We start from the raw sequence: 12,102 nt of genomic DNA on the forward strand, positions 1-12,102 counted from the left end.
GTAGATCTGCTGCCTCTATTTTTGTTAAAAATAATTGCCACTATTAGTGGTATTTATAGTTTCTGGAAGAAAGCAGTATTTAAAAGGATTTCAGTTGCCTTGTTACAAACCCTATTTATGTTTACATAAAATTGATATTTAATTTATAAAACTAACATGTATACCTGTATTGATTTTAAGACACTCTGTCTATTGTCCAGTGGTCGAAGGTCTTTAGGAATGTAAAGCCTAACACTGCTGATAGCAGACAGAAGATGCACCAAAACTGGAACAACCTACCAACAAAAAAGTTATATATTTATATATATTACAATTGAAATTGCATGTTTTCAAATTATGCCGTTTCTTAAATTTAGCTTGAATCCTTAAAAGAAAGCTGCATTTACAATATATGACAGGTATAATAAGTAGGTAATAATCATTGTGAAAGCTCATATCTTAGTAGAAACTATGCTTAAAAAAGTAAAAACAAATTCAAATCTTTAAATAACAGGCAAATAAATGGTACATAAAAATAAGTGATTCCCTCAACAGAGACGCCATACTTTATTCATTTTTGCATCCTTAGTGTTTGGCACTTTTTGAATACCTAAAAGTATTATAATACTACAGAGGAAAGAAGCATTCCTTTTGGGTTTGGATGGCCAAGTAAGATTCACATAAGCTCTGGATGGGCCAGAATGAAGAGAAGAAAAGAAGTATTTCAAGCAGAGAAAACAGTATACTAGATTAGACAATCCTGAAAAACATCTATTTTCAAACTTTCTTCCATGCTTTCTCCTGACAAGAACACCCTTCCCTCACAATCAAATATGTCATTTTGCCTTCTTTAAATTTACCTCCTTTAAATTTAGAGGGCCTCTAGAAACTGAGGAGAGGTTAACATTTTCACAGGTCCAAACTGTCAGTGTATTGGTCTCCTATGGCTACCTTTACACTCTGATCACTACTGAAAAAATAACTGTCATCTGGTTGCTTGTAACAAATGTATTTGCTGTGTTTTACTGAACAAAATGGTACAGCAATTGAATGTGGGTTCTAGAGTCAAGACAGCCTGAGCTTGAATGCTGCCTTCAGTTAGCTGTGTGACCTTGAGCAAGTCACCTAGCCTTTTAAAGCTTCAGTTTCCCCATTTTAAAAACAGGGACAAACAATGGAAGAGAATACCAAGCCCAAAAATCAATCCACACACACACCTAGAGTCAATTAGTCTACGTATGGCAAAGGAGGCAACAACGTACAATGGAGAAAAGATACTTTCTTCACCAAGTGGTGTTGGGAAAGCTGCACAGCTACATGTAAATCAATGAAATTAGGAAACTCCCTCACACCATATACAAAAATAAACTCAAATGGTTTAAAAACCTAAAGACACCACGAATTAAAACTCCTAGAAGAGAACAAAGGCAAAACATTCTCAGGCATACATTGTAGCAATATTTTCTTAAATCGGTTTCCCAAGGCAAAAGAAATAAACGCAAAAACAATCAAATGGGACTTAATAAACTTAGAAGTCTTTGCACAGCACAGGAACCATCAATAAAATGAAAAGACAATCTATGGAGTAGAAGAAAATATTTGCAAATGATGTGACTGACAAGGGGTTGATATCCAAAATAAACAAACATCTAGTACAACTCAATATCAAAAAACCAATAATCCAATCAAAAAATGGGCAGAAGACCTAAATAGATATTTCTCCAAAAAAGAAATACACATGGCCAACTGGCACATGAAAAGGTGCTTAATATTGCTAATTACTAGAGAAATGCCAATCAAAACTACAATGAGGTATCATCTCATACCAGTCAGAATGGCCATCGTCAGAAAGTTTACAAAAAATAAATGCTGGAAGGGTGTGGAGAAAAAGGAACCCTCCTATACTGCTGGTGGGAATGTAAACTGGTGTAGCCAGTATGGAAGACAGTATGGAGGTTTCCTAAGAAATTTAAAATAGAGCTACCATTGATTAAGCAATCCCTCTCCTGGGCATGTATCTGGAAAAGATGAACTCTAATTCAAAAGATAAATGCACCACAACCTTCATAGTAGTACTATTTAACAATAATATACCATCTAATATACAGCCCATATTAAAATATCCCCAACTGATCCAATAACATCCTTTATAGATTACTAATACTACTTTTGGATCCAGGATCCAGCCACAGATCATTTATTGCATTTAGTTGACAGGTCTCTTTGTATCTTCTTTAATCTAGAATATTCCACATATTTTTTGTTCTTTTATAGTATTAACATTTTCATATAATCTCAAATTTACAGAAAAATTACAAAAACAAGATAAAGAGCTCCCATGTATCTTTAACCAGATTCACCAATTATTTACATCTTGCCCCATTCGCTATATCATACTCTTTATATATATATATATATATATATATATATATATATATATATATATATATATATATAGACATATACACACACACCCATACACCCACAAAACAAGTATTAAAAGAGGGGAATTTAATATTGATACGATAGTATAATCTATAGTCCATATTAAAATTTACCTAATTTCCCCAAAACATCTTCTATATCAACCTCCCTTCTCCTCCACCACTCTACGGATCCAAATTAGGATCATGTATTGAATTTAGTTGTAATACTTCTTCATTCTCCTTTAATCTGGAACAGTTTTTCAGTTTTTCTGTGACTGTCAGGACATTAACATTTTTTAATGCTATAGGTTAGTTATTTTGTAGGTTTGTCGAATCATGAAGAATCATCAGATTCAGGTTATGCATTTTGGACCAAGTAATTTTTCAGCAATAATTTCAAAGGTTCCTTTGGCTACAATAAATATATGCCAAGTGGTGGGAATTTTAGCCTCATTTAGAGTTAAACAGTCAGTAAGTAAATATGAGGAGAAAAAAATCTTACAAGTTTCACTGGTGGTGGAAGTCTGGAGGAGAACAAATTAGAAGACAGAGGAACAAAGATCAAAGGCTAGTTGGCACTCAGAAGGATAAATAATTAGACTTATAAATCATTATTTTAAAACGCTTAATAATGAATAGTCTTTTTAACTACTGCCAACTCTGAATTTCAGTCATTTAACTGATCCAAAGCAGTAGCCTATAATGCTGCAGTGGCAGATTTTACTTTCCACAAACCAAAGCCTATTACAACAAGTATCATTACAATGACATTTCCTAAAAGATCTAGCCAATGTGCCACATACTTAAAGCAATGTTTAAAAATAACAAAATTCCAGTTATATTAGCCTTCAAATAGATACATGGAATCTCTACAGTAAGGTTTATCTACTTTTATTCTATATTAATTATTTTAAAGTAAAATAAAATAGACATTCAAGAAATAAATCTCATATGGAAAACATTTTGAACTTAATTAAAAGGACATATAAATTAAATGATTTTAAGGAAATTTAGAATTTTTTCATTATCAAAACACTGGATCATTTTTTCAATCATTATTTTCACAGGGATGTAATAAACAGTAAAGGAAATAAAAATGTAAAGTTATTCAATCACAAAAATGACAAAATATCTTTTTAGCCTAGGTAAATTCCAGCTTCATGTGAAAATTTCAATTATTAAATTTCCCTTATCTTTCACTTTGTCCTTATTTACCTTGATAAAAGAGAGCTAAATTTCATTAATTATCCTACTGTATTTAGATAGCTTTTAACATACCTTAAAACATCTTGAAAACTTCTAATTTAGAAATCATGACATTATGCTCACTATAGTCACATTTAGGAAATCTAGTGATTATAAGTAATATAAAATAATACCTGAAATCTGAAAATAAAGAAGTACAAACCTGCATCTCTCCTTTCTCGTCAGGTTTAGCGGGCTTTGCAGCCTCAGTAGCTGAATTTTTCAAGCTCTCTTTGCTACAGCGCAGGAGTACTTCTACTACATATAGAGGGTCCAGTTCACCAGAATTAGGCTAGGAAAAAACAGGAAAAAGCTTATTAATTCTTAAAAACTGGCCCACAAATTTTAAGTTCCATGTGTACAGGGACTATGTTCTCAGTAGTTGGCATTATGTCTGGTACATACTGCAGAGTAAATGTTTATTTTATAAAATGAGGGCTGTCTCTCTTCAACTTTCTCCACTGGATGAGAAAACAAATTACTTGATACTTATGAATTTAAATAGCATGATTACTGTCAACTGTGACACAAAATGCCATTTTAAGTTTCTAATGATTAATTTATAATTTTATTTAATACACCAGAATTTAAAAAATAAACTAAAAGAAAGTAGCAGGAAATGAATACGTACCTTCAAATTGCCCTAATTCAGCAACATGAAAAATAGATACTGAGTAGATTATTCTATTGCTTAGTATACTAGTACCTCTATAATGTGACTTCATATAATTTGAAGTCTGCTAGCCTTTTATATTCACTAATAAATACCTGATTCTCAAAGACCCAAGAGTAATCACATCATCGGCACTATATTATAAGAGCAGCATCTTTCAAATAGTAATAGAAGACTTTTTTCTTTGGTAAAGAATTCCTCTCAACTTTTTAATTCAATTATTTAAATAATCTCCTTTGCATAAAATTAGATACAGGAAGAAGTCATTCTGTTTGAGAGAAGAGCATGGCAAAGAAATGACTGCTTGGTCTCCTCTCATTCACCCTTCAGAGTTCCGGTGCAAATATGAAAAACTGTCAAGAAATGACTATGGATCCATACCAACAACCTATTTCTGTAATAAACTATCAAGAGCCTAAGAATAATAAGCAGTAAAATTTCCAAAAAAATAAAAAATACAACTATAATTATCTTAAGCCACTAAGTTCAAATTTCCTCAAAGAAAGCATAAGCTCCATTTTTCAATTCAAAAGGAAAACTAGTTTTTTCTCAGCATACGTTTTTCCCCCCCAAATACAGTTAATTTAAAAGACTTTTAAAACATTCTTCAGCTTGGTACAGATACAAAGCACAGTATTTTCAATTAGATCTGTATCTGCAAATATTATGTACATGTATATCTTAGTCAACATTAAATGAGTTTTACAAACAATGAACTAAGTAAACAGCTATGACCATCTGTCCAACAGGTCAACAACTGTAAGGACAACAATGAATATTTAGCTTTCCAAAGGTGGGGGAAAACCCTCTGAATAAAATATACTCCACAATTAGATGAATAAATTAACTCCAAAGTGATGTGATACATAAGAGCATCTGGACAAAGTTAACCTAAGATTTATATAGAATCGTTAATGTGTCTAGATAATCTAGAACTATTATTGGGTTTAATTTCAATTCTGTAGATTTTATTTGTAAACTTAATATTCTCCTTTTATAAGATACAACAATCACAGAACTGACAATTAGAACTCAAGCATCTCATGCATAACCATCTGTCCTTGTAGAACTTCCAAAATCGCTTACAACATTATACAGATCTCCTCAAGGGTTACTACGGAAATTCATTTGAAAGCCTTCTTTACTGTAGCATTCAATGAAAATTTGCTGTTAAATTTACTCCCTAAGATAAGAAATCTCTTTTCAGCAAACTTCTTCTATTTCTGTACTCTGGTAAAGATGGGTCAACAATGTCATCTTTCACATAAGACAAAATAGTTACTAAATGTTCTATCTGGCTTTCCAATGACTGCCTTAGCATAAATTTTTGCTCATATGTCCTAGTTTTTAACTTCTTAATCATATAATTGAACTTTCATCTCCCTAACTTCTCTTCATTCCTTGTAAGATGTGTCTAATTTCTTACTGTGAATGAAAATTACCAGATTAAAATAATTTTGAGAATCTCAAGCTTATGATATAGACTCAAATAATATGAAATAAATATTGACAATACATTTTATCTACCTAAAATGCTCCAAACTATTTTCTTCATTGGTATGTCGCTCTGTGGACAAAGAATGTTGCCTGCTACATCAGTAAACAAAGGATGGAGATAAACAGGCTGCCTGTCACTGGTATGTTATCTCTGTGGACAAAGAATGTTGCCTGCTACATCAGTAAACAAAGGATGGAAATAAACAGGATGCCTGCCATGAAGCCATCAACCACAATGGTACACCCTGAGCAGACTCAGTTCAGAGAAAAACAGGATACTGGCCCTACAAAATTAAGGCACATATCAAAGGAACAATTTCAATACGCCCAGACTCTTGCATCTTACCACACACAGAAAAGTGCTAAATTGATTAAGTTGAAGATGTCAGTAATCTTTTGATGTTCTGAACACCTGTGGGTTTTTGGGGTTTGCGTTTTTTTGTTTGTTTTTCTTTACAAAAATTCCTATATATCCTGGCTCCCCCACTATGTCTTCAGAACAGTCCCTCAGAGCTATCTGATAGGCTGTCTCCTGGGATTAAGTCCCCAGTGAGTCCACGGAATAAATCATTTCTCAACTTTTAGGCTGTGTAATTTTTTTCAGTTGACAGTTTCGGCGACCAGTGAAGGGACCCAGAGCAGACTTGTCTCCTCTGCCTTCACTCCACAAGGATCTGGAGCCTTGGTACCAACAATGGCCTCTTGGGCCCATCTGCCTCCCCAAAGAGTCCAGATGAATTTGGGTAAGTCTCTCCTGGTTCTTGGATCTCCCATTATTGGCTGATGATCCTGAGTTTTATTTGGTGGTGTTAAACTCCTCTTTGGAGGAGTAGGTTATCTTTGAAACTTAGTTTCAAGAAGAGGTACCTGGGTATCCTCAGTGAAAGACACTTAGTAAGGCTGGACTGAGTAATCAGGTGGAAGATGGTCCGGAGTTTTTCCTTGAATTGACTACTATTAATAGTGTTTGTTGGAATAGAAAGGAAGATATTTCATGAGAGCTTTCAGCTCTGAAAAAGGGACATCCTCCAGCTGGCAAAAGATTTCTCAGGCAATAAGAAACTTGCAGGAGTGATGGAGGTAAGTCCTCCGACCTTGCAGCCATCCCTATAGAGAAACCTACTCATTTTCATTAAAACTTGCTCTGCTGACATGCAGAAGAGCTGGTCACTCTGTGATCCCAGCGCCCATGGTGGTCTTAGGTTACCAAAGGGAGAAACTGAGACACATAAGAGAGGTAAAACGAGCCCAGAGTAAAATCTAGAGGAGTTAATAAGCTCACAAACAGCACATTGGTCCATCACACGATTGTAATTAGAGATTTTATCTTGACAAACTGACCGCAGAATGGGGAACAAAGCCTTCAAAAAAAAAAAAAAAGGGAAAAAGGAACGATAGATTGCCAGCCTCCATCTAACACTCCAACCAGGTTTATGTATGCACAAAACTCACACTTTCAATTACGTACTTAATTGGGAATTAAAGGAAATCTTGTCCTGAACATGACTAAGAAGAAGCTCTTTTAATGCACGCACAGTTAAGTTACAGAAAGCTGGCTTGATAAAATCTTTTCAGAATTCTGACCTTAAAGAAACAAAAGCCCTTCTAAGGGGAACTTGCACTTCTCTTCCTGTGTCTTTGAGATGTAAATGTTCTTATCCGATCTTTGTTTTGTGTGTGTGTTTTAAGATCACTAACTCTGCCACCTGAAGGTACATATATGGTATACATCTGGCAGCCAATTAAATAAACTGGGATTCAGAGCAGTCTTTTGCCTAACGGTGCCAACTCACAGTGAGCTTTTTGCCATCTTAATGTTCACTGCATCTGCCTTTACTATTTTGGGGAGTAAACTTCCTGGTTCTTGTTTAGGTGGCACCCGTCACACTCTTGTGGGGACACCTCTTGCATCTTATTGATATGAGTCATTATTAAGGTATTATATCTCATTAATGGCCAGGTGATGGATCCTTTAAATTGGAGAAACTTCCAAACTGGTAAATTTTTAGAGAGCTCTCATAATAAAGAGCTGTTTTATTGGTACTTATGAAAAAACAAATTAGAAGGTGGAAAAAAATATACATATAATGGTTAGCCTAAGAACTCCTTTAATTTAACACAAACAAATACACAAAAACAATGACAAAATGGTCTGGGAAGCCTTATTTGTGGTCTGTGCTTTCCCCCATGGGTCATACAGATGCTAACAAAACCATTAGGATAATGTTAATTAGGTTGATAAACAGGGAAGTAAGAAGAAAAACTAAAGAGAAAGCCTAGAAACTTCTTTACAACAAGGTAAAACTTTAAAAGGGATCTGACCCAAATGGATAAAGAAATCTTTAGATGGTTATTTTAAAATGGGATAAATAAAATGAATGTTGATGGGGTTAAAACAAAAGGTTTTGATGCAAGGCTACCTAAGGTTGGATGGGCCAAAGGGACCCCCTAATTGGTCCTGAACATTAAATGGTCCCAAACAAGTCTGCTCTATTTATCTCAGTTAAAAAATAAATAAAAAATTTTTAAAAGCCGTATATATAAACTATATATATAGTTGAAAAAAAATTGCACTGGGATATATGACCAACAATTGCTTGGATCAATTAATCAAGTTAAAAAAAATTAACAAAAGAACCTGAGTCTTTTGGCTCAACCTCTCATTTGAGACCAAAGCATTTTATACCAAAATAGATGAAATGGCTGGGATAAAAAGAAAGATTTCTGGACTCTTTATGAAACAAAGGCTTGTTGATAGGGCCCGAATAAAAACTAAAGTTAAAGGTATAAAAGTTGACAGAATTGAGATAAAAGTTCACAAAAAACTGGTATACACTTAAATAGATTTTATGTAAGATGGTTACATTTCATCTGCCTGAATACATTGTGGGATAGACATGTTTCACTAGGGAAAGCTTCCCCTGACTGGTATTGTGAGACAGTGCCTATAAATCTGCCCTTCAGATAACATTAGTTAAAAACCACTAAAGGAAACCAACAGGTTTGCCTGAGTCCACATAATATAAAGTAAAACTGGAAGCTAATATTTAGAAGCTAATAAAAATAATACAGATTTTGCTCTAGATCTAATCTGTGCACTCAGAAAGAGGGCTTTTGTTGAAAGCCTTATGCAAGCTTTTGAAGGCACGATAAATTGAACACCAAAGTTCTAGAACATAGAACTATAAGTTTTTAATTTAGTTGGAAATCTTCTGACTATATAAAAAAGCAAATTAAAGAAAAATAGTTGGGCAAATCAATCTTTAATATCATTTAGGTGGCAGATCGGTTCTTTGGAGAATTCAACTGTCTCTGTCTTGCTGAAATTAACTCTAGAAGAAAATAATCTGAACAGACCTATAGTAAGTAGAGAGACTGATTAAACACTCACAAAACTACCCACAAAGAAAAGCTCAGGCCCAGGTGACCTCAAAGGCAAATATATAAGAATTAATACCAATTCTTCAAAAACTCTTCCAAAAAGTACATGAAGTTGAGGGGAACACTTCCTAACCCATTCTGTGAGGTCAGCATTACCCTAATACCAAACCCAGACAAAGACATCAAAAGAAAGGAAAACTACAAACCAGTATCTCTTTTTTATATGGGTGCAAATATTTCTAACAATGTAATAGCAAAACAAATCCAGTAACATAGAAATAGGATAATAGTATGATCAAGTAGGACTCATCCTAGGAATCCAAAGTTGGTTTAATTTCTGAAAAGCTATTAATATAATATACCATATCAGAATAAGTACAAAACAGAGTGGAAAAAAAAAACACATGATACATGAATAGGCACACACAAAGCATTTGACAAAATACAACTCTCATGACAAAAACACTCAACAAACTAGGAATAAAAGGAAACTTCCTCAACTTAATGAAGAACACCTATGAAAACATCACACTTAATGGTAAAAGAATGAATGTGTTCTCCTGAAGATTAGGAAAAAGACAAGGATATGTCCTTCATCAGTATTGTACCGGAGCTTCTAGCCTGGGCAATTAGGTAAAAATTGGAAATAAAATGCATCCAGATTGAAAAGGGGAAAGTAAAACTGTCTCCATTTGCAGACAAGAAAATCCTACAGCATCCACTAAAAAGCTATCAGAACTAATAAAGTTACTAGCGAAGTTGAATAATGCAAGATCGATATATAAATTCAACTGTATTAATATATGCTTGCCATGAAAACAGTGAAATTGAAAGAACCATTCACAATAGCATCAAAAGATTAAAATACCTGGGAATAAATTTAACAAAAGAAGTTCAAAATTTATACCTGGAAAACAAATTACTGTTGCAATCAATTTTAAAAGATCTAATAAATGGGAAAACATCCAATGTTCATGATTAAAAGACTTAGTTATGATGACAATACTCTCTCCAAAATGGTCTACAGATTCAATGTAAACCCTATCAGATCCGAGCTGACTTCTTTGTAGAAACTGACAGACAATAAAATTTATATGGAATTATAAGAGTGGCAGAATAGCCAACACAATCTTGAAAAAGAACAAAGTTGGAGGACTCACCAGCCCATTATTTCGAACCTTAACTACAAAGATACAGTGATCCAGACAGTATGGTGCTGGCATAAGGATAGACATACAGATCAACTGAACAGAACTGAGTTCAAAAATAAATCCATGTATCTATGATCATCTAAGTTTTGACAAGGATGCCGACATCATTTAAGTGAGGAAAGAATTTTCCAACAAATGGTGCTAGGACAAGAAAAAAGCTGCATCCTTACCTTAAGTCACATAAAAAAAAATTAACTCAAAATGGATCAAAGACCTAAATGTAAGAGCTAAAACCATAAAACTCTTAGAAGAAAACATAGGGGTAAATCTTCATGACCTTGATATTGGCTGTGGTTTTTTTCATATGACATCAAAAGCCTGAGTAACGAAAGAAAAAAATAGAAAAACTGGATTACATTAAAATTTAACACTTTCATGCTTCAAAGGACATTATCAAAAAAAGCAAAGGTGGACCAGATGGCTTCACAAGTGTATTCTACCAAGTGTATTCTACCAAACATTTAGAGAAGACTTAACAGCTATCCTTCTCACACTAGTCCAAAAAACAGAGAAAGAAACTTCTGAACTATCAGAAAGAGAAATTAAGAAAACAATTCCATTCACAAATGCATCAAAGACAAATAAACAAACAAACAAAAACCAGGACTAAATCTAAAGAGGTAAAAGACCTGTACTAAAAGAAAACTATACTACACTATAGTAAAACTGTAAGCCACTAATGAAAGAAATTGAAGACTTTACAAACAGATGGAAAAAAATACCATGCTCATGGACTGGAAGAATTATTACTGTTAAGATGATCGTACTTCCCAAGGCAAACTATAGACTCAATACAGCTCCTAACAAAATACCCAACAGCATTTTTCATAAAATTAGAACATGTAAGTCTAAAATATGTATGGAAACATAAAAGACCCTGAATAGCCAAAACAATCTGAAGAAAGAAAAACGAAACTGGAGATGTTACACTCCCTGATTCAAAACTATACTACAAAGCTACAGTCATCAAAACAGCCTGGTACTGGTACCCACAAAAGACACATTAGTCAACAGAGCAGAATAGAAAGCCCAGAAATCAACTCACACTTACATGGCAATTAATCTACAACAAAGGAGGCAAGAATACACAATTGGGAAAAGACAGCCTCTTCAACAAATGATGTTGGGAAAACTGGACAGACACACATGGAAGAATCAAACTGGGCTAATCTCTCATATCATGCACAAAAATCAATTAAAAATAGATTGAAGACTTAAATGTAAGGCGTAAAACCATAAAATTTCCAGAAGCAAACACAGGCAGTAAGCTCTTTGACACTGGTCTTAGTAATATATTTTTGGATATATCTCCTCAGGCAAGGAAAACAAAAGCAAAAACAAACAAATGGGTATACATCAAAGTAAAAAAGTTTTCTTCAGCAAAGAAAACTATCAACAAAATGAAAGATTACCTACTGAATGGGAGAAGATACTTGCAAATACTATATCTGATAGATAACATTCAAAGTATATAAAGAAGTCATACAACTTGATACCTAAAAAAAACCCCAAGCAACTTGATTAAAAAATGGCAGAGGACCTCAAGAGATGTTTTCCAAAGAAATCATATAGATGGCTAACAGGTACATGGAAAGATGCTCAACATCAATAAACATCAGGGTAATGCAAATCAAAACCATAATAAGAATAACCTCACATCTGACAAAATGGTTATTACTAAAAAGGCAAG

The 12,102-nt window shown here is 33.8% G+C and overlaps 1 protein-coding gene across 2 annotated transcripts in view; it reads right to left on the reverse strand.

Annotated features, from left to right (window-relative positions):
* MTREX (Mtr4 exosome RNA helicase) overlaps positions 1-12,102 on the reverse strand; it is an 81,163-nt gene that overhangs the window by 20,121 nt on the left and 48,940 nt on the right. For both annotated transcript variants that reach the window (XM_006205998.3, XM_072958672.1), the window contains exons 19-20: positions 3,814-3,942; positions 165-275 (exon numbers count right to left, since the gene is read on the reverse strand). In XM_006205998.3, the coding sequence (XP_006206060.1) occupies positions 165-275; positions 3,814-3,942 (240 nt within the window). The remainder of the gene's footprint in view (positions 1-164; positions 276-3,813; positions 3,943-12,102) is intronic.

The sequence above is a fragment of the Vicugna pacos genome, chromosome 3 (assembly GCF_048564905.1).
Source record: "Vicugna pacos chromosome 3, VicPac4, whole genome shotgun sequence".
Classification (NCBI taxonomy): Eukaryota; Metazoa; Chordata; class Mammalia; order Artiodactyla; family Camelidae; genus Vicugna; species Vicugna pacos.